The following is a 21,580-nucleotide window of genomic DNA, read 5'->3' on the forward strand; positions in this document are numbered from 1 at the left end:
CCAACTCCAAGGAGAACATATGAAATATTGTGTACTTGTTTCTTTACAGCTACATGTTCTTATCATACCGTAGAGTCCACACACACAGCAAATCTATCCGTTGTAATCAAGCCAAGGAGCATTTTATATATGTTTTCTCACAGCGATATTTTGTGACAATCTTTTAAAGTATATATAAACATGTTCTGCTACGAATAAACGTTTGTCACCAGAAGTATTCTTTACCCCCTTTCGGGTGTATTACGAGCAAAAAAAAAAAATCCCGCATCTTCAGCGTTATTTTAGCTAGAACTGAATTTTATGCTAGAAGCTCAGGATTTCTCATTGCTGAGTATGTTGGCTAAACCGAGAGAGCTGTACATTGTTGCATATAACAAAACAGAGAGGGCAGAAAATTAAAGGGAAGTGGATTTGCTACCATATCAATCTGATGTCCACCTACTGCGGTAGAGCCCCGTGGTAACTCGTGAAACAGTTGAGAGCTTTCTAGATCACAGTTCCACTAGGTATCAGAGCATCCTTGATTACAGTCACAATCCCGCTCTTTATGAAATATCCATCAGTCTCCCTAGCTGCTTCTTGGACATGGTCGCGGTTAATGATCTGAAAACAACATTCCATTGGAATAATCAATATTGTGAAAATATACATAATTAACTTGTGAAGTTTACCCAATAGTTCCACATTAACAAAGCATTACGGGAACACTAGCATGTAAATGGACTAAAAAAGTGTACATGGTCGTCTTTTCTTTTAAAAAAAATTCTCTGAGAGTTCATTTCTTATTATCATTGGCATGAGAGGAGTCAGTTCTCGCAACTGAGACCTTGCTCCGTTCAAGTCCTTGAGAAATCTGCTACTTGTTTCTGAAAACAAAACTGCTAGTGAACGTAATAACCATGCAACCATGATCTTCTGATTCATAGGTAATAACACCAAAACCAGATGCAGTTGGACTTATATTGGGTGTTCGATTTTTTCACTTTTATGGGTTTTTGGGTAGGGAATGGTGAGGGGCTTCAAACTATCATGCTAAGTTGTTTCTCAAACAACTAGATACCTATTGCGCCGTCATCTAATGGTTAGGACTATTTCAGTTTCAGTAGGGCAAAAAATTCATGGTAAACTTAGATGACACTAACCTTCACGTTGTCCCCGATCCTAGCATTCTTGTCAATTATCGCTCTTTTGATGTGAGAGTTTTTGCCAATACCGATTGGTACGCTACCCTTTGCAGCCAGAAATCTCCTGTCAGCATCCGTCTGGAGACACAAAAGGAAAAGAACTCTCACATCAGCACAAGTGGAATAAAAAATAAAAACCATAAGTAGTATTCATATCTCATATCTGACTTGCCTCATAATAATCTGCTCCCATCAGCAATGTGTCCTCTATAATTGCACCTTCAGATATGCAAGATCGAAGCCCAACCACAGAATGGTGAATTTTACAGTTCTGCAGTTAAATATGAATAACAACATAAAACAACTCAAATAAACACATAAAAAATCTCCAACCTATACCATATTAGCCTTTATAAGAGAACTGTGAATTGAATCTGAAAATTGAGAAGCAAGAGCCTTATTTTGGGGTGAAAACATTACACACAATAGAAAACATTGCAACCATCCTGGCCCAACAAGAAGTTACCTTGATCACACAACCTTCCCCGATAACACTATCAGTGACGTCTGCATCCAGCATCTTAGACGGAGGCAAATAGCGAGGTTGGGTGTAGATTGGAGATGAACGGTCATAGAAGCTGCAATATAGGTTACAAAATCCAACTGAGTTAAATTTCCATTAAGCTAAAAAGAAACCACAGCCCAACTTTGATGAACCAGAACCAGAACTAGAACTACCTGAAATCAGGTATTGGCTTTTTAGTGATTCCCAAATTTGCATTATAAAATGCCTCAATTGTACCAATGTCTTCCCAGTAGCCATCATATAAGTAAGCTTGAACCTGCAGAAGTTAAAGCCACTTATATCACAGACACTTCCATAGAAATATGCGAGCAAGAGCACGATTTTCTTGTGTTTTGTGTGTGTGGGTGTGAGAGAGAGTATGTATAGAGTTAAATATACAGCAAACTGCAACGCATTAAGTTCAGGCTTTTCAAATGATAATAAAGATTCAAATAGCACATAAGAACAGGACGCAATAACATGTGACCTAGAGTCTAAATGTGTGTGCTGGTGAATGTAGTGCTATAAATTAATAAAAACAAGTTTTGGGTTTGCCTTGTGTGCATCCCTCATATAATACACAGCTTGACGTTTGGCAGTGTCAATAAGTTTAAGGTTAATTGAACAGTACATACCCTCAATCCAATTGAAGTTGCACCAGGAATAACTTCACTTCCAAAATCATTGGCTCCAGGAAACGTATCCCGAAGTAGGTTTGTCATCACATCTTTGCTGACGACATAGATACCCATACTAGCAATGTAGGGCATCTCTTTAGCTCTCTCTTCGTCAAGACCTAATATGGTCGTGTCAACCTGAACATAACGTTGAGGAAAGAAAATATGATGAGTATCTCATTTCCCTACTTTGTAACTGGAAAGTCGCAACAGCTCCAATGTGGAAAACTGAATTTGACAAGAATTTCTACCTTCATAGCTTTCAGTTGCTCCCCTTTTGGTTTCTCGGCAAATTCAATAATACGACCTTCTTCATCAATCTTCATAAGACCAAATGCGGTGGCGCGTTTTTCATCCATTGGGAGTGCAGCTACAGTAATATCTGCGTCTGTTTCCCTGTGTGCTTGGATGAATTTCTCATAATCCATTCGGTACAAATGATCCCCAGCCAGAACCAGGTACTCCAAGACATTATGCTCCTCAAATAACCACAAGTACTGTCTAACTGCATCAGCTGTTCCCTGTTGTAGGAGCAAAGCAAATGTTTTCAACATTAGTGATATGAAGAAATGAGACTAACTTCTCAGACAAACTGGTAATGCTAAAGCTAACCATACCAAAACTTTTTCTCAGGATAAACAATCTCCAAAATCCTATTTGAGTAACACAGGCAACACAATAGGGGAGAAAGGATTAAGTAGGCTTTTCACCTGGAACCAATTAGGGTTTTCTGGACTCTGCTGAGCAGCAAGAACTTCAACAAAGCCTTCATTCTTGTAGCCACCCATGTTACTGGCATATGCCCGAGAAAGGTGGCGATTGAGAGATGCAGAGTTGAATTGTGTGAGAACATAGATCTTTGATATGTTGCTGTTCAAGCAATTGCTCACTGGAATATCAATCAGTCTGTAATTTGCTCCTAAAGGAACAGCAGGTTTCGCCCTTTTCTTGGTAAGCGGGTAAAGGCGGGTCCCAGCACCACCACCAAGTATAATGCCCAAAACACTCTGTCGTGTGCAGACAAATTTCAATTAAATCCTCAGATGAATTAAGAAACATTATAAGCAGAACTGGAACTTAATTCAACTAAGTATAGCTTCATAAGCCAACTAGGTGGAGACAAATAAAGTGCTTATTTTTGTTATTGAATCGTGCCCATTTTCAAGAACAAATTTCAGAGATAAAAACTAGCTTAACTATATTCAAGAATTCAATGTAAGTTTCTATGACAACTCCATGTATTAGTATGTTCACAACAGTTAATCATCCTTAAGTTCAACAAAATTGCTTGAAAGCTGCTACCAGTTCAAGATGCCAAACGTATGGGGAATATGTCAGTGACAGCAAAAAGTGCAATGATCACAAATGCAATAGTCATAACAGCAACTTGGCAAAAATTCAAGCAAATCTTTTCCGCTCAAGTCACATCTTCACCATTTAATAGACTACAACGATGGCCAACCGCACAAAAATTCATAGGAGAAAGAACAAGCAAAACTCAAAAACCTCACAAACAATTTAAGTTCATATCAGCGTGTTTACATAAAATTCGTTTTCAGTCCATATTCCTTATCTGGAATCGCCTAAAACAGCTCCAGCTACTTAGGAATAATAATATACCATTCTCATTGCCTCTGGCTACACGAAGAACAGAGACAGCACAAAAATAGTATGTCATCATGATCACAAATTCAATTCCAATTCTCAGGGAGAGCGATCACCTCCAGACAAATTCTCCGGCGCAATTGACAACAAATCCAATAGTGGAACACATCTAAGACAAAATTGCATTACAAAAGTAACAACAAACAGGAACAGCTCATCCAACATAATAGAGTGGAACAACCCACCACTACTTGAAGAGATCGAAAGGAAACAGGAAGAAAAACACCGCATATCATTAACACCTCTAAAAAGTGAAAGAGAAAAACTCACACGGCTGGCGTCGGGGTCAAGACATGTCTGCGAGTTCTTCGAATCCGAAACTGCTATCGGAGAAACGATCATTGGAGTCCTCTGATTTCTAGAACCTGTTTCTCGCCGACCAGAAAACTCTTGGGATGAAACCTTCTCTCCGGTTATCTGGGACGACGAGAATGATAGGCTTCGGAAGGCAGCTTTCCTACTTAAATTCGATGAATGCGGCGACGACGACGACGATGAAGACGCCGACGAAGGCGCTCTCAAAATCCCGATCGCATTCATACTCGCTGCCATTCCTAACGAACAGAAAGTTCTGCTTAGCCTTCTGGAGGTTCACTCCTCAGTCCTTAGTGAAGAAGAAGAAGAAGACGAGAGATGTGAAGAACTCCCAACTCCTACTTTATGTGGACGATCGAGTACTGTGATGGGTCCTGGGGAACTGTTGTCCACGTAAAATTACAAAACGGCCCTCGAATATTCCCGATTTTGGAAATATACAAGGGGTGTCAAAGGTCATTTCATCGTTTGGGTTTGGCCCATTGGTGGACGTCGTTTCGCAAGTGTGAGATCACGTGGGGCTTGTTGTCACGATGTTTATGTTTTTACAAGGATTTTGCACCGTCAATTTTTAATTTATTTTATTCGGAATTTAATTATTGAGAGTCGGAAGCGGATGTAGAGAGATTGCGTATAACGTATGGACACCTCTGAGCCCGTGAATTCCCTTCTCAATACAGACATCTCCACATGGCAATTCTCTGATTTTTTATGGACTCCTGTACTGTAGTAATGAATAAGCTGTCTAAGAAAAAAGAATGTAATCATTTGAATTTATCATTTACTGTATGGGCCATATGGCCATGCCAACTCAATTGGGTCAACTCTAATTATGGCCCAATAAACGATCGGGTAGCTTAAAAATGTACAAGCGAAGCCCAAGCCCATGTAATTATCCAATTTTTCGGGCTAAACATGGGTAAGTTTTATTATGGTCCGCATTGTAGTTCAAGTTATTTCTACGTTCCTTTCCTTGATTGTGGGAAGAACTTTTCAATTGACTCGTGACAGCCTGACAGGTCAGGTGTTCGCGAATTGCCTGTGTGGTTGGCATCATTTCTTCTTGTTGTTGATCAGCACAAACTTTTGCAACAAACTAACAATTTGAATTGCAGAAATAATTAAATGAAGTACGTTAAATGATGCAAGGGGACAGATTTTCAGTCTGTTTACAAGCATAGAAGCTCTTATTAACTTCGGATTTATGATGGGATCCGATGCATTAGTAATGGTATGATCGCACCCGGATATATATATACTCTGAAGATGTAAGTAAGATCACAAGATGAAGCAAGGATATGGATCTCTCATTTCATAGATTTCGCAATGAGGCACCCCATATGAGCAAACCATAGGCTTAACTTGTGGCTTCTCTTTCTTCTCTTTTTTCTTCTCTTCCCCAACAGGAGTTACGCTGATGAGGTATGCAAATCCAACTTTCTTTCTCAGCATATCTGTTAGCCGAACTGCATCGATCCCATTCCCCGTCACCTCTATCTGGTCCTTCTCCGTCCCTCCTAAAGCTGCCTGTTCCACACCTGCTGGGCACATTAACGTTAGAGAATAAGCCAATTAATGAACAACACACAATTGAATTGTTGGTACATCAACATGCATATATGCTATGTACCTGGTAAACAGACTGCGATTTTCAGAGCTTTGGACTGGGGATTCAGCGCAGAAAAGCAAACTGTGGGCATTAGAGATTGGCAGAGAGACTGCTGGTCATTCATGCATACCCAGATCACTATCTTTTGCTGCAAAAGATGGGAGCAAATTAGCATAAACTAACTAGTTGAAGTTCCACTAAACTACTTAGATTATTTGTGTCAACTTTTTTGAGTGTCTTACCTTCATGTTGTTTAACTGATGGAGATTAGAAGTGGAAGAGAAAAGTTGAAAAATTAGTGTGAAGTTGTGTGTGAATTAGTGCACGTTGCTAGATAGTATTATATAGACCGTCGTCGGTGTGAGAATTTACCAAGGCCATTTCTTGGTAAGTTCAAGGAATCTAGTTATAACCTACGGTTGATTTGAATTACTATTATTTGTGTTTATCAACAATCGCTGCTAAATAAATTATATTATTTCATATCTTTCTAGTATTAATTCATGATGAATACATGTAAGATATATTTTGAATAACTATGATCTGTCTTTTTGAATTTTTAGTAAAACCTACCGTACATTGATGAAATGAAAAATCGGACCGGCTCCTCGACTGCTCGATTTTGCAACGTATCAATTGTCGAGCTAGAAATCGAGAGATAACTGTTCTGTTCCTGCGTAAGAGAAAACGTGAGTTTTGGGGTTCCCGAGGTGTACCTCAACGCTCCGACGCTCAAGTCAACTCGGAGCTCTCTCTGTAGCTAATAGTAAAAAAGTGAGGATGTGATAGAGATTTACCTGGGTGAAGGTCCCCTTTATATGAATTAGAAATAACTTATTACACTTGATCGCGACAAGATTTATGGGGTGAATCCTCTCTTGATTTCCTTCCTATTTGATGATGAATGTTCATATGTACCCCGAGATGTTTTGATAATTTGGGATTCCTAAAGTTATACATGTTAAGCTATACTAAGAAGTCTTGCTGAGGTGACATCTCAGTTGGCCGAGATGTTTTGCCAACTTGATGACCTCCTCTTCAGTCGGTGGGCACATTGGGGGGATGATTTTGATATTATTATCATATATGTAATCATTATTTTGTGTGTTTTTTAATTGGTAATTTGTGTCAGATGACATGTGTTTATTTAATTTTTTGTTATGTACTATTTTGATTGAATTGAATATGCACACTCTCTTTAAAAGTTTTGCAACCAATAGCATTTTGATCCAACTAACACGTTAATTGATTTGTTGGACTCATTCATGGTATTATGAAAATATATATATTCTTAAAAAAAAAACACCCATTTACTCATTAATCTCGTACAATTTTCATTTATTAGATAGTCTGGAAGCTTACAAGTCGGCAGTCAGAAGTCTTGGCTTATAATTATAGTTATAGTAATTTCCTAAGCTAGGGTCCACAAAACCTAACCCACCTGCCAGACTTTGGACTTCAGATCACAGACTTTTCAGTCAACGCCGGATTAGCCATGTATTTCTGACCATCGAGTGTTGAAAGGAAGTGAATCAACATAAGTGAATTTAACTTCTTGTACAGAAATCCCTGTTTGTTTGGTCAAATGGTTTGAGGACTAATGGGATACCCGTTCATCCAAGGTTCGAGTCGAAATATTGGCATTAATACGTCGTGGACGCTCGAATAAGTGTGGGTCAATGGCTTGTTGGGTCTTGGGCCTTTAGGACCGACAAGTGACTTGTCCAAAGATTCTGCGAGGGTAACTAGACTCTCCCCTTGAGGTTTACAATATAGGGTTCAGCCCAAATGATCGGGTCTTGTAATGGTTCCCTAGTGGTTTAAAAAAAAAAACCCTCTTGTAAAGAAAAAAGTCAAAAAAATCATACCTCGTGTTCTGAATACTGTGTTGTCGAGTTCAACAAAGCGTTGTACACTACTCATTCAATCTACACTAATACCTGTAGTTGATCCAAATAGAAGGACTATTCGATTTTCAGCTATCTCGCCTATCGCAAAACGTGCGTCGCTGTCGGTGTTTTGTTAACAGAGGTGGAACTGCGGAAGGGCTTAGGCTCCGTTGGGACTTGGGAGAATGAGATATAGAGAGGGCTTTGGGTAAATGGGCTTGACAAGGTAAAAGGTGCACTGCATCAATGGAGTTAAGTTAGGGCCTAGGACTTAAAAGGGTTGGGTCAAAGTTAGTTAATGAGTTGGATGAGATTTAGTGGATCAGGGGGGCCTTATGTTTTTTGGGCCGGGGGCCTTAGGGTTAATTTGTCAAGGGTTTAGACTGTACTTAGTGAAAATTTTTGAAGATGATTGGGGGCCCGTGCCCGAGTGCCAATGGCGTACGTCCACCCCTGATTCTGATGTGTTCACATTGCATAGGGAACAGTTATTTGCACACACATTTTGACTTACTATACACACTTACTAAAGACACCTAATATTTTTTTTAATACACACTATGTGCTTCCCAAATTACCCTATCAAACACAAAAATACAAACACAAAGCATTAAAAAATATCCATAAAGACAATTACGGCAAGTCTGCTCATCAAATTCATGGGATAATAAAGTGTCAGTACAATGTTTCCTGTATGCTCGATTGAAGCGGGAAAGCAGGAAATCCCCTAGATCTGATTGAACTAATAGAACCAGTCCCTATCCTTTCTTGTGTTTAGGTGCAGGAGCCTTTGACTAAGTCCCTAGTCTTGCATTGAAGAAGCCACGGTGCATAAGGATGAAAATCTTCTGCCTCATATGGGATAATATCAGTCACCAAGATATGATTCTCAAATCTTTGTTGAGGGCCATCCAGATGCAGGGCAGAAAGTGGATGTCTTGACTTCGAGTTACATGTAAATGCCTTAAATATGTCTGCATGGGAGGTGTCAAATCATGTGGTGGCTGCAGTACAAGAACTTCTTCCCTCATCAAATGCTGATGCAAAAATCCACTCTGGTCTCCATGAAGGTATAGGTTTTGCATTTCAGTTTAATTGTATTAAGAAAAATAATAATGGTGTAAGTAAACAGTAATTTCATATAAGGATGATTTGATAAATTTAAATATTTTAGAAAAATATGTATGTATTGAGTTTAAATGTGTGTACAAATAGCGGCACCCCATTGCATAACAGACCCACGACCCGCAAAGAGCCCAACAGGCCCACGGTCTGAGTTGTAGTTTACTTTACGGGCCCCCATGTAATAATAGATAGCTAGTCACGGACGTTGGATGGTGGAGATTGATCCTTTGTCGGGCCCACATGTAATAAAACAAAGTTAAATCTTCCCTCTGCTTTTTGTAAGGCGGTTGGTTCCAGCAAAAAGTATGATGAAACACGAGACGGGTGTCACTATCTACATGCCCCTTCTTCATTGCTCGCCACGTTTATCTCGGGACAATCAAATCCCGCCACGTAGTCCCCTCAAGAATTAAAAACGCCGGCAAAACCAACAACACAGCTTCCGAGTTCCGATTACTCTATAACCCTCGATGGAACCACAGAGCTTGCCTCAGAAATCGTTTTTTGTTCCATTACTTGCCTCCTATCTTCGTATAAAATTACTTGTTAACCCTAGAGAGCTTCCATGGAGGTGCCGATAGGGTTTCTGGCGAAGCTGTGGAGCTTGTTGAGGTTTCTGCCTTTTTTTCTTTTGTTTTTGATCCTCGGCCTCGTCAAAGGTAAACTTATACTGCACTCTACACATGTATTATACCCTGTTTGCCGAATTCTTTACCTGTTTTGTGTACTTAGGGCTTAGTTTAATATTAGTTTGTGGTACATAGAACCCATCAATTAGCAGGGTACGCAGTTGAAACAAATAAGCTTTGGTTGGGATGGTAAAGTTGACTGTGGGAACTTCTCGCAAATGCGGGAGGTTGCAAGTTGACGGCCAACAATTTAGGTGTAGGCGTATTTTCTTACATGGGCATTGGCTCCCATGGAAGGCTTTGTGGAGTTAACTCTCATTTGTGGGCTTCTATCTTGTTCTTTCCACACGGGCTTCGGCTAGACTGGGTTGGCAGCTCGAATTTAGAGCTGCCCAATTGTCATGTAGGCATGTTGGGATGAGGAATTTTCGGTTAAAAAAGAGAGTGTGCAGTTGAATGAGCGGTTATACTGAATCTCTTTGCTGGTTTATGCCTTTGGAGTGTATCGATTTTGGCACTGTTGTGTGAGATGGATGGATTGACATAAAATAATGTGATTGATTTTTCACACAGCTGCACTAATTGGACCAGTCGTGATGGTAATAATTGGGATTGGAAACTCAGCTGTGATAATTGGACTTTGGCCTGCACATGTTATCTGGACTTACTATTGTGTGGCAAGGTATTTTGATTTGATTCTTCAAGGTCTCAAGTTAACCCATTCCCAGTAAACCTTAATTTTCTCTTTGTTTTGAATTTTTGATTGGGTTTGTGAATGTAGAACCAAGAAACTAGGGCTGTTGCTAAAGATTGTGGTGCTAGTATTGTTGCCGTTTCCTCTGCTTCTTTGGCCGATCATTGGAATTGTTGGTAGCTTTCTCGGTGGGATAGGATATGGGTATTTTGCTCCACTTATTGCAACCTTTGAAGCTGCTGGACCGAATTTTGCGCTGAAATGTTACCACTGCTTTGCTGTGAGTTCTGTTTCAACTTGTCACTGTTTGTCTTGTTGGAATTAGCATCTAGCTGAAATTAGCTTGCATGTCTAAAAGCCAATGGACTTAAATTATCACTTAATTGTATAATTCTCATCAAATTTGAAATTTAATTTATATCTAGAACTCACTCTTGTTGCTTTCGGTCCCAATTAAGTGTTGAACTTTGTCCATTTCTTTCTTTCAATCTAGTCTTTTGGGTTTTCTTTCTATCAATCATGGTACAAAGACCGCCCTTTTTTATGACGAGTTAATCGTCACAAAAGGCTAGTAAGATAAGGCTGCTTGGTCGTAACATAGTCTTGGAGATTTATTGGGTTGGTTGCTTTCTTAAACCAGGATGGATGCTTGTCCACTATTAAAGGGAGTTGCACAGCAGTGTGGGACTTTACAGATTTCTGTTTCCATTCTTATTTCTCCTACATGGATGAACTAATTGAGAAATTGTCGGTTGATGAGAGGCCTATGGATATTAAGTGAGGATCTTCTACTGTGCTGAACAACACTATATCTCTGTACTCTTCAGGGCAATCTGTTATACCATTTTTTCGTCTTTTAGGTTGTCGAGGTTGCCAAGTTGCTTGTTGGTGATCATGATTGGCATGCCAGTGGATGTACTTTTGATAACATCTGTAGCTTTGTGGAAAAGCCCCTACATGCTGATTATAGGATGGAAAAGGCTGTTTGAAGATTTGATTGGCAGAGAAGGTCCATTTCTAGAAACTGTGTGTGTTCCATTTGCTGGTCTTGCTATCATCTTATGGCCATTGGCGGTAGTGGGAGCAGTTTTAGGTGCCATTATCTCAAGCTTTTTTCTCGGACTTTACGGCACAGTTATCGTCTATCAGGTCCGCCAAAAGTTCCATCTCTCATTTTGTTGTGTCTAGGTTAGTATTTGAAAATCACTGATCTGTTGAAGGGTACTTTTCTTGTTGGTCTGAGGAGCTGTCTAACAAATATCTGCATAATTTCCAGGAAGATTCTCTCCTCATGGGACTTGCCTATGTCGTCTCTGTGATTTCACTATTTGATGAATATGTTAATGACTTACTTTACTTGAGGGAAGGATCCTGCCTGCCAAGGTACATTTTAGGATTTTGATTGTTTCCCACTTTATAGCATTGATGATGATATGGGGCTTTTAAACTCATTTCTTTATACTGCTCATTATATATATATGCGTCATGCTTTTGATGTTAATTCTAAAATATCCACGTGACAGCCAGGCCAAAATACCGTACAAACATGGGCCCCAACCATGAGCGACTAATATCATGTGAGAATGATAACAATGACTTGAAGGGCAGAAGAGAAGGCTCACTTGATTTAAAACTAGTTTCAGAAAGGTCAAGAACATTGAAGTGTGCAATCCAGCAGTATAAACCGGTGCAGGTAAAACCTTGATAAAATGTCCAACATGCATCTCTTTTGAGTTTCTTAATCTGCACGCGTTAAATTTTGTGCAGGTGTGGGACTGGTTATTTAAATCCTGTGAAGTGAATGGTAGGATACTCCTCCGTGATGGCCTGTTGAATATAAAGGATGTCCAGGAATGTATCGTGAAAGGCGACTGTAAAAAGTTGGGCGTCAAACTCCCTGCTTGGTCAATAATGCAGTGTCTGCTGGTATCAGCCAAGTTCAACTCATATGGTTTGGTGATTGGTATGTTTCTTCTCCGACTTCTGCTAATTGCTCGATATGGTCTACTATGAGTTTCTTAGTTCGTAATACATGTAATTAAATTTTCTAGCTGATGGTGTTGAGTTAACAAGGGCTAACGGGCCAAGGGATAACTTGTTTGAGTGGTTCATTGGACCCCTCTTGATCATGAAAGAGCAAATAAAGAACCTTCAACTAAATGAAGATGAAGAGAAATGCCTAAGAAAGCTAATCATGGAGGCCAAAAATAAAACCCCCGAGGACTGGGATGACACTAGATTTCCTTCTAGTGATAATATCAGGAGAGCACAGCTTCAAGCAATAATTAGAAGGTACGTTCACTTGGGAGCTTTGTTCTTATAGTAATATGTGGCTTGTGTTTACAGACAATGCGATTCTGGCTCTTAATCCACATGAAAAACAGTTCAGATTAAACTGTGTTAAGAGCAATGCAGCCAACCATACGATGTTAGGCTATGTATTATCCTGAATTTATAGGGACTATTGAAAGTCATTATTCTCTGCTTTTCTTTCCTGAAACAGGTTGGAGGGAATAGTGGCCTCGATGTCCCGATTTCCAACATTTCGACGTCGCTTTAGGAATTTAGTGAAGATGCTGTATATAGAAGCGCTCCAGGCCAGTGCATCAGCTAGTGATATTGCGGGAATCTCAAAATCCAAAAACGTCGTAAAAAACTTGAATAGAAAAGGAACAGATGTGGCAGCAAATAAGGCGGGGGACGAAGCAAACAACAGTGAGGGTATGGTGTAGATGTGAATCATAGAGTTGAAATTTCTCACAGGATGTTGGGTTTGGCTGTGGATACTCCGTACTCTGCAAGTCTTCTTGTAGAACATGTCAGGGCAAAAGGATTGCATAATGGAAGTCTGATCATCAATGTGAAGGAACGGCCATGCCCTTGTTTGCTGTCTCATTCTCATTTCATAGGGTTGGTGCTCAGGAGTAAGAGCCATACTTACACATCTTCAGTGCTTACTGGTTAATTGTGTATTTGCTTCAGCTTGTCAGTACAAAATAGCTCATTTTCTACTACCTTCTCTGTGTTTCCTAATTATTACGGAGTTGTTTTTCAAGCTAAGTAGAAAAAGGAAAGGAAAGACACAATACCTTGATTGGTCATGGTAAACATAGATTCTGGCATTCTTTTTAAAAAAAAAAAACAATCAAAGGGCCTTTACTGATCATGATCAAGATACATCCCGGCATTCAGTGGACAGTTGCCATTTATTGGTGAAACGTTGGGGACTGATGTAAGACTTAAATTGTCCCATGTTGAGACATTGCAACATTGGTTTGGTAAAGTATCAGATAAAATATGTGGTTTATAAAATTTCAGCTCATCTTCAAATACTCGATTCTTTTTTTAAAAAGACAAAATGATGCGAGTCTTAAGCTCAGAGCATAAACAATATTTCAAATAGATTGACCCAAAACTTCTCTCTTCCTTTTATTTCTCATCTTATATCTCTCAATTTCTTCAAATTATAACATGGTATCGGGGTGAGATTCGATTATAATGACCTCCCGTATAGTCTACTTATTGAATCTCGCATAACCGAACTTATAAATATAGACGAATGTAAGACTTAAAATGTCCCATATCAATTAGGTAAACACCAAATATGTGGTTTATAAATTTGGGTCTATCTCCAAATACTTCAAGGCTTCAAGCGCCCTATAGAAAGTCAAAATCATGCGAGCCTTAAGCCCAAAGTGTGGACAATACATAAGTGGATTGAACCCAAAACCTCTCTCAACTCTTTCCTCTATTTCTCACTCCATTCCAAAGATAGTCTTACAACCTGTTTATGGTAATTGGTAAATATGGGTGGACTTCCTATTTAAGTCCTTGAGGTTCGGGCCTCTCTTTTGTGACAACCTCAAGAGGGAGAATTTCTCTCTTGGCATAGACAAAGGTGCTTGTCCATTCCTCATTCTCTTCTTCCACAAGCATAACATATCGTCTGCAATCAGTTTCCATCCCCAGTAATTTAATTCATTTTGACATTCAGGCTCCAAAATAGAGTGCCAGATTCTGCATTCACCAAAAGCAAGGCAGGGGAAACCATCTTTGTGCCATTAACAAGGTCAAGAACCAGATAGCTAACCCTCATCGATCAATTCTCTTTTCATTGAAGGAAAGAAAAGAGACTGAAAAGAAAAGGGGAAATGTCAATTCATCATCCCATGAGAGCTTGCTCAGTGAGTGCTCATCCACCACCCTTAGCAGAGAAAATAACAGAGGACCCTGTAACAAGTAAAACAGCTCAAAGCACAGTTTCATGCGCCTACCAGACCAATCTTGGAGGCTACTGGCGGAACGTCACGGTCTTATGGTGCAAGAACCTGATGAATCATTCTCTGAGTCTCATGGTCAACAGCCCTGAAGGTGAATACATCTACAATTGCAAGATTGATGTCAAGCCTTGGCATTTTTGGAGCAAGAGAGGCTACAAGTGCTTTGAGGTGGAAGGGAACCAAGTCGACGTTTATTGGGATCTTCGAGCAGCTAAATTTGGTGGTAGTCCTGAGCCTTGTAGTGATTACTATGTGGCTCTGGTTTCAGATGAAGAAGTGGTGCTGTTGTTGGGAGATTTGAAGAAGAAAGCTTATAAAAGAACAAAAGCAAGACCTGCTCTTGTTGACGCAATCCAGTATTACAAGAAGGAGAATGTTTTCGCCAAGAAATCTTTCTCCACCAGAGCTAAGTTTGATGAAAGGAAGAAAGAGCACGACATTGTCGTGGAAAGTTCAACAACAGGACCAAAAGACCCTGAGATGTGGATTAGCATAGATGGGATTGTGGTGATTCATGTTCAGAATTTGCAGTGGAAATTCAGAGGGAATCAGACTATGTTGGTGGGTAAACAACCTGTTCAAGTGTTTTGGGATGTGCATGATTGGCTATTCAACAGCCCTGGCACAGGCCATGGCTTGTTCATATTTGAACCAGGCGTACCTGAAGCAGAAAGTGACAAGGAGGGAAGCGGCCCATGCGGTTTTGAAAGTGACACCAGCACCGGGAGCAGGTATTACTCTACTAGGAGCAATTCAACAGCTCCAGATTACTGCCTTTTCCTGTATGCATGGAAAATCGAGTGATAAGAATCATGTTGGAGTATCTAAATGCTTGAGATGGCAAGAAATTAAGCAGGCATTCTAGCTTTTCAAGACTGCAGGATTGTCAGATCAATTGTATTGATGGTAAGACTCCATTGTGTATTGAAATCACCTTGCATTACAGCTGGAAGATAAATGGGTCAGCATGGCTGATAATTCACGCATCCAAAACAGCCAAACAGGCAAAATAGTTTTCAAGAGTTTGATGATGCATATTGCACAGTGATTATCATCATCATCCGAGCCCTATCCCAAACTGTTTGGGATCGACTACATGAATCTATATGTTTCTTTATATTGTACACTGAGATTTTACTAAATAGAAATATAATGTACCCTATCTACCTATCATGATGTTAAGCATCTCAAACAATGTTCAATGCATCATACAATATAATGAAAAATATCTACAACTAATTACAAAACTTGTCAGCTTCAACCCTAGAGATGCACAGATCCCTCTGGGCATCCATAATTATTCGTATCTTTTGCAAGAGGGCTTAGAATTTAAAATTCAAAGTACTGCACGATGTGAGGATGCAGAGGAACAAGGAGCAATGTACAAGTCAAGGACTAATTGATAGCTATTCACAGGTTCCAATTAAGGACAAAGAAGACAACGAAAAAACTATTGAATATGACAGATTTGTGCCAAAAGGTATCTAGGTAGTGGATGAGAAAAGATAACAGTTTGATTGCCAAAGCATACTCTATGATTTAAATATCATTTTGAAGTATATCTCAAAACATTCCAAAACTTACGACAATGATTATATAATTTTTTTCGGAAAAAAGAATGCACTACTGTATGACTATATCCAACAAATGTCGATATCACCTTCTGAAACATTCCAAAATTGAAGAGATAAAAGTCGATGAAAGAAACTTCAGTCCGGCAGATCCTCCAGGGAAGTAGGAAATAGCATAGAATGATAGTGCAAGGACCTACCATGATTGAAAGCCACAAATAAGGCACTTCATTGAAAATGAAACAAAGAAAATGATATTATAATATTTGAAAAATTATGGATTGTGTGATGTCATTGATAATTTCCTAATATTGCCCAAATGAAAAATGATTGACGATAACAACATCTGTACAGCCTGGACCAATGAACAACCTACTTTTGAGCGAAGGTGGAAATGAGGTTATCTTTCTTCATTCTAGAAAAGTATGGATTTAGCAAATATAAGGTGGTCAAGGCTATTAAAAAGAGCCTGCATATAAATTCATCAAAGTTAAGGAAACAAGACAGTAGACCAAGTGAAACAGTTGCAAGCTAGGCACCAAATATTGTCTTGGACGAACACATCAACTTATTTTGATCCTTTAAGGTTTCAAAACCAGGTTTTGATTCTACTTTTGGCAGGGCCAGCACCCTAGTATCATTGGGTGTGATCGCATTAATTATTTTTTACTAGCTCTTGTTTATTTTCTTGGGAAAAATATATTAGACACTACAAAAAAATAAGCGGGAGCAGGGTAGAACCAACCAATGTAAAACTCAACTGAAGACTACTAACTAATAACACACACACAAACTGAAATGTGTAAATACCTGTAGCACAGAGAAGAGCACGGAAAGAATGTAACTATGAAGTACCATAGAAACATAAATGGTTCCCACCATGGTACCAATAAGTGTCAATGTAGAAGGAAGCCTCTGGAGTAGACAAAGATAAAAGGTAGATAAAGTTCCAGATGAAAAAAGCTAAGTATATGAAATATAAACTGCTGAAAATTTTGTCTTTTAGAAGATATGCTATTTCTAAGCTATCATAAATACAAAAAAGCCGAGGTACCTCTTTAGACAACATGTGCAAAAGCTGGTTTCTCAGACCCTTCAGTGCAAAGAATGAACAAACAATGAAGGCACAACCAATCGTTAAGCACATAGCAAATTTCTGTGGTGCCAACACCATGACGGGCAGGAACATAGTGAATGCTACGAAGACAAAGAACACGCCAGTAGCAAGGAGCAACCCAAAGTACATGAAAGATTTGCTAGCAGGAACATTGCTTGAGGAAGACTGAAAGTTCCCTGGTATATCTCTCACTCCTTTTGAAACCCTACAGATCTCAATCAAACCAAGCAACCAGGCTTCACAATCATGATCAATTATTACTAATCAAAAAGTAATAGGCCATCTTAAAAATTCAGCATTTTGTTCACACAAAGCAATATGAAAACCAACCAACATGTTGCCTGCTGTTTCTCTTCTTCTTTTTTGCCCTTGTGTATTTACAATCAATTGCACTGACTAGAATATTTGGAGTGTATGTCCACACTATTCTCCCCCAAAGCATCTCAAGGAAAATTATTTCCTTTTCAATTAGCATTTTTTAATGGGCATTTTAGACATGAATGATTTTGCTAAATCCAGTTGTATACATGGAGAGAAGACGAGGGAGAGATCAGAGATGGGGTAGGGTTAGTAAATTACACATTTAGAGTTCCGGTGACTTTGTCGCTGGAGGTACGGACTGCAGCCTCGAGATCGAAGCCTGAAGCGGAGGAATCAGGTTCTTGTAAAGCGGCGTAAGCGTTCCAATCAGCCAGCAGAGACGACGATTTCTGTTGATCGGTGATGCCGGAGGGACCTCTCATGAACCATGCTTGCGCTGTTTTCTGCATCGTCTCTGAGATCTTGAGCTCAGAGAGAGGCGACTGGCAATTTCAGATCGAATGGTGGTTTCGCGCCAGTTTCCCCACATGCATATGCAATGGGCAATCAGCATGGGCTAAGGAACTCCAAGGCCGTGTTTGGAGGAGCAGAACCCCAAACTGAAAAGGGTATTTATTTTTATTTGTGGCATCAATATAAAAAAACAACAAAGTTTCTCGGTCGGAAATAAATAGATATTATTTGTGGGGTCAAAATTGGGATTAAAAATAAAAGTATTTGCAAAAGTATAACAGAGGTCGCTTGCTTGATTGCGTCAATGTGGATACCGAAGATTACAGAGGTCAGTGAAGGTAGCTCCGAAGATAGTGTTCCTGTTCAGAGACCAGAGGGGTTCAGTGCAGTCATCGCGGACGCGATACTCCCTCACCGTTGGTTCAGATGGTTAAATTAGCTATTTGAGTCCGGTGGGCTCTGCTTTCGCTGAGTTCCCTCGTCACCAGACAAGAAAAGGTAACGAAATGAGTAATTTGTGTAGATTATGAAGAATCGTGTTCTTTGCAGACCTTCTTCTTTGATTGCCGTAATGCACAATTGTTAGCAATTAACTGTGATTGTTTGAGTTTCGTCTTTAGGCATTGAGATATTGATTTAGTGACTGACTTGAGTAATCTGTCTCGTGTTGTTTTGATTGCTGAGTGATTTGCAAGAGTGGGGTAATTTAGAATCAAACTATTATAGTATCATGCTTCTTTATCAACGACAACTTTTTTATCTATATTTTCACTTTCTGTTTTCTAAAGTTTTGTATTATTCATTCTGCAGACTACCAGTTCAGTGCTGTGTAATCTGCTAGATGTGTTTGGGGAAGTTCAGCTAGCACAGATAAAAGTTAGAAATCTCACCAACACAAATTTCTTTTCTCCATTAGGTAAATAATATTCTCTTGATACTTCTTTTTATATTTTATTTTATGGGTTTGGAATTTGATGTTTAGTCATGCTTATTATATTAGTCAAGTTGATAATTGAGGACTTGATTATGACCTGTTTTTGGTAAAATGCCCTCTAAAAGCTATTCACATATGCAATTCGTTGAGTGGTTATTGTCGTAGCGAGATCTTCTGTAATTAACAACACTACTACAATCAATTCCCAAAGTGCAATGCATTCAACTGATGTCTTTTCCGGGCATATTCAGTAGAGCACTCATGCCACTCTATACAATTGTCTGCAAAGACTGTGGTAATCTGAAACTAAAATTCAGTTTATCTGCCGCCTCTTGATTTGCAGCTGAGCAGCTGATTTGGAGCTTCGTTTCACTGATTTTTGTGGAAGGAAGGTGTCATTGACTCTTGACATAACATGTTTGAAATGGTAAGAACCTGAACATTATCTTCTTATGTAGTTCCTGTATAGATTTGCAGTCAATGCTATACATGGTGTTTTGAATTGATGAGATTTTGCATAACCTAGTCGGTAAAGAATGTGAATTTGGATGCAATAGTTATTTATTCTGGTGATGTGCTTCATTTTCCAAGAGAATGAGAATGAGAATGAAAAACTTTTGTTTGGTGCATTTGAATTTGACTCTTTGAAAGCAAACCCTATCTTCTTGGAGCCTCCTCCAACTTTATGTGCTAAGCAAGCAGAAGAAAGAAATAAAATAAAATGCAGAAATAATATTTTCTTCTTAGATTTATGGTTAAGCAATTGAACTTCCATCTTTCCCATGAGTAAGTTTTTAAGATAAATGGTTTTTCAAATGATATTTGAAGCTCTTTACTAGTGTCAGGCATGAGACTGAAACTTGACTTGCCTTACCTTTCTTAACTACTTTTTTCCTTTTTGAACAGTGGAATTTATCCTTCTGAGAGCCTTGCATATCAGTAATAGGTTTCCAATACCGAGACTTTAGAGTCACTGGACGAGCGTTTTGCAGCTGAAATAAGTGCTGCAATCAATCATCTTAGAGTGGGTTATTCAAGAATTACATGGCTTTGTAAGTATAGGTGATTAGTGTTTCAACTCCACTGGATCAGTATTCCATTTTTTTCTCTCATCTGGCGCCAGCCTGGATTAGGGCGCTGCGAGGGTAGAGGGGATGGTACGTTGCATGTATACCCAACAGGTTTCGGACTTGTTTATGCCGTGAAGTTGCCTCAGTTATATTTCTCAGGAGGTGGGTTGTGAGGTTTGGTGATTCCTGTAAATACTTGTTATTGAAGTACCTTCAAGGTTAATCCAGGTTAATGTGGCGCGGGGTTGATGGGTGAATTGAATTAATCTGCGAACCATTTTGTGGATTAATCTGGCCATTTTGATGCTTGTTTAGGGTTAATTCGGTGCTATCCTTGACAAGCTCAGTGATGGGATTAGCAAGTAACAGTTGGAGATATGCCATGACATCCTGGAACCAAAAGCTTCTCAACCACATAATTTACCTGGGTTGTCTGAAGATCTAATGCCATAATATTGGCATTTGATGATTAATAGTTCTGTTTTGTTTGGTATTGACTCCTTAATAGTTAATAGTAGTTTTAAGTGGACCACCTTGATGTGGAAGTTATGGTTTAATATATTGGCGAAATTATTTTTTTTTCCTTTTTTGGTACGTAGTAGATCAAGTCGAATCTAGTCTTTTAGCATATCCAAACTTTGTCTGCATAGAATTCTAAGTTGATAATAGGTTCTGATTTGACACGTAATACTGGCTACTTTTTGAAACCAGTTTTGCCATCTCGATGATTCCTTTGAACATTTGATATGACACTGCACGTGGTCACAAGGGAGTTATTTTTGATGAAAACCGAACTCATGATGTTCCGAGTTCATACGGTTTGTCACATGTATTATGCCTATCTAAGCAAATATCATTGTAACATGTGAGATCAAGACCTGCCTTATCTAAACTTGTAAACTGTAATTTCATTATAGACGACAAATATATGAGGTCATTCTAGTATTGCGCATATACATATAGTCCAACAAAAAGGTTTGCCAGAGATGAATAATGTCCAATATGGATTATGGAGAGGATATAGATGAGGGGGGATGGCCTTTAAAGCGCAGGAGGGGAGGTGGGTGGGCCAAGTGGCAGGATAAGACTGTCAATGATTGAGATGTAAAAGGGCAGTTTGGGTAGTGCAATAGAGAATTGTAAAAGTGGAGCACTTTTCGAATCTCACATGTCTATTCAAATCTTTTGTCAGAGTGGGCTTATTATGACCCCGTCACCCAGCAAGTGCTCTTTATCTGAACGAATAGTGTGATATGCTGCTTCTCTATTTGCATCACCAGCTCCAAAACTACATTAAAAAAAATTGTTTACTCACCCACTTATTACTTCCCCTGTATTTGCTGTCAGACTTTCAGGTTTTATAATTTTTCCGTAACCAAATCATCTGGACTCATCAGGAGATTCTCAATTTGATTTTTACAGGAGCAATATCCTTGGAGACATATTCTGAATTTTAACCTAATTTATCATTTTATTAAGTGGAAAACTTATAAGTGTTTGAGTTTATATCTATATTGAATATACATATATATGATAAATTTA

The 21,580-nt window shown here is 39.1% G+C and overlaps 5 protein-coding genes and 1 long non-coding RNA gene across 7 annotated transcripts; 3 read left to right on the forward strand and 3 right to left on the reverse strand.

Annotated features, from left to right (window-relative positions):
• Positions 1 to 100: 100 nt before the first annotated feature.
• On the reverse strand, positions 101 to 4,656 carry LOC119990566 (glucose-1-phosphate adenylyltransferase small subunit 2, chloroplastic). Its single transcript, XM_038836540.1, has 9 exons — positions 4,302 to 4,656; positions 3,077 to 3,373; positions 2,618 to 2,887; positions 2,325 to 2,504; positions 1,863 to 1,966; positions 1,651 to 1,762; positions 1,357 to 1,455; positions 1,143 to 1,262; positions 101 to 603 (listed from the first exon to the last, which is right to left on the reverse strand). Exons 1-9 carry the CDS (start codon positions 4,581 to 4,583, stop codon positions 487 to 489), a joined length of 1,581 nt encoding a protein of 526 aa, XP_038692468.1. The 5' UTR covers positions 4,584 to 4,656; the 3' UTR covers positions 101 to 486.
• Positions 4,657 to 5,183: 527 nt separating this feature from the next.
• Positions 5,184 to 6,320, reverse strand: LOC119990316 (heavy metal-associated isoprenylated plant protein 16-like). The gene is made up of 3 exons (XM_038836169.1): positions 6,198 to 6,320; positions 5,977 to 6,103; positions 5,184 to 5,884 (listed from the first exon to the last, which is right to left on the reverse strand). Exons 1-3 carry the CDS (start codon positions 6,201 to 6,203, stop codon positions 5,625 to 5,627), a joined length of 393 nt encoding a protein of 130 aa, XP_038692097.1. The 5' UTR covers positions 6,204 to 6,320; the 3' UTR covers positions 5,184 to 5,624.
• A 2,932-nt stretch (positions 6,321 to 9,252) lies between these two features.
• Positions 9,253 to 13,306, forward strand: LOC119990753 (uncharacterized membrane protein At3g27390). The gene is made up of 10 exons (XM_038836835.1): positions 9,253 to 9,628; positions 10,172 to 10,280; positions 10,380 to 10,572; positions 10,933 to 11,069; positions 11,153 to 11,441; positions 11,569 to 11,675; positions 11,820 to 11,985; positions 12,060 to 12,255; positions 12,344 to 12,584; positions 12,796 to 13,306. The coding sequence occupies exons 1-10, from the start codon at positions 9,535 to 9,537 to the stop codon at positions 13,022 to 13,024; spliced, it is 1,761 nt and encodes a 586-aa protein (XP_038692763.1). The 5' UTR covers positions 9,253 to 9,534; the 3' UTR covers positions 13,025 to 13,306.
• Positions 13,307 to 13,879: 573 nt separating this feature from the next.
• On the forward strand, positions 13,880 to 15,756 carry LOC119990931. Its single transcript, XM_038837069.1, has one exon. The coding sequence runs from the start codon at positions 14,444 to 14,446 to the stop codon at positions 15,374 to 15,376; it is 933 nt and encodes a 310-aa protein (XP_038692997.1). The 5' UTR covers positions 13,880 to 14,443; the 3' UTR covers positions 15,377 to 15,756.
• On the reverse strand, positions 15,217 to 18,182 carry LOC119990932 (protein transport protein sft2-like). 2 transcript variants are annotated; one of them, XM_038837070.1, is made up of 5 exons: positions 17,840 to 18,182; positions 17,198 to 17,465; positions 16,954 to 17,058; positions 16,233 to 16,339; positions 15,217 to 15,352 (listed from the first exon to the last, which is right to left on the reverse strand). In XM_038837070.1, exons 1-5 carry the CDS (start codon positions 18,028 to 18,030, stop codon positions 15,340 to 15,342), a joined length of 684 nt encoding a protein of 227 aa, XP_038692998.1. In that variant the 5' UTR covers positions 18,031 to 18,182; the 3' UTR covers positions 15,217 to 15,339. The 2 variants fall into 2 exon arrangements, with proteins under 2 accessions (XP_038692998.1, XP_038692999.1); XM_038837071.1 differs by lacking the exons at positions 15,217 to 15,352; positions 16,954 to 17,058 and having other exon boundaries at positions 16,082 to 16,339.
• Positions 18,183 to 18,331: 149 nt separating this feature from the next.
• On the forward strand, positions 18,332 to 20,628 carry LOC119992046. Its single transcript, XR_005466309.1, has 4 exons — positions 18,332 to 18,532; positions 18,845 to 18,950; positions 19,312 to 19,395; positions 19,875 to 20,628. It is a non-coding gene; the product is annotated as an uncharacterized LOC119992046 (long non-coding RNA).
• Positions 20,629 to 21,580: the final 952 nt, after the last annotated feature.

Source organism: Tripterygium wilfordii, chromosome 22 (assembly GCF_013401445.1).
Source record: "Tripterygium wilfordii isolate XIE 37 chromosome 22, ASM1340144v1, whole genome shotgun sequence".
In the NCBI taxonomy this organism is placed as follows: Eukaryota; Viridiplantae; Streptophyta; class Magnoliopsida; order Celastrales; family Celastraceae; genus Tripterygium; species Tripterygium wilfordii.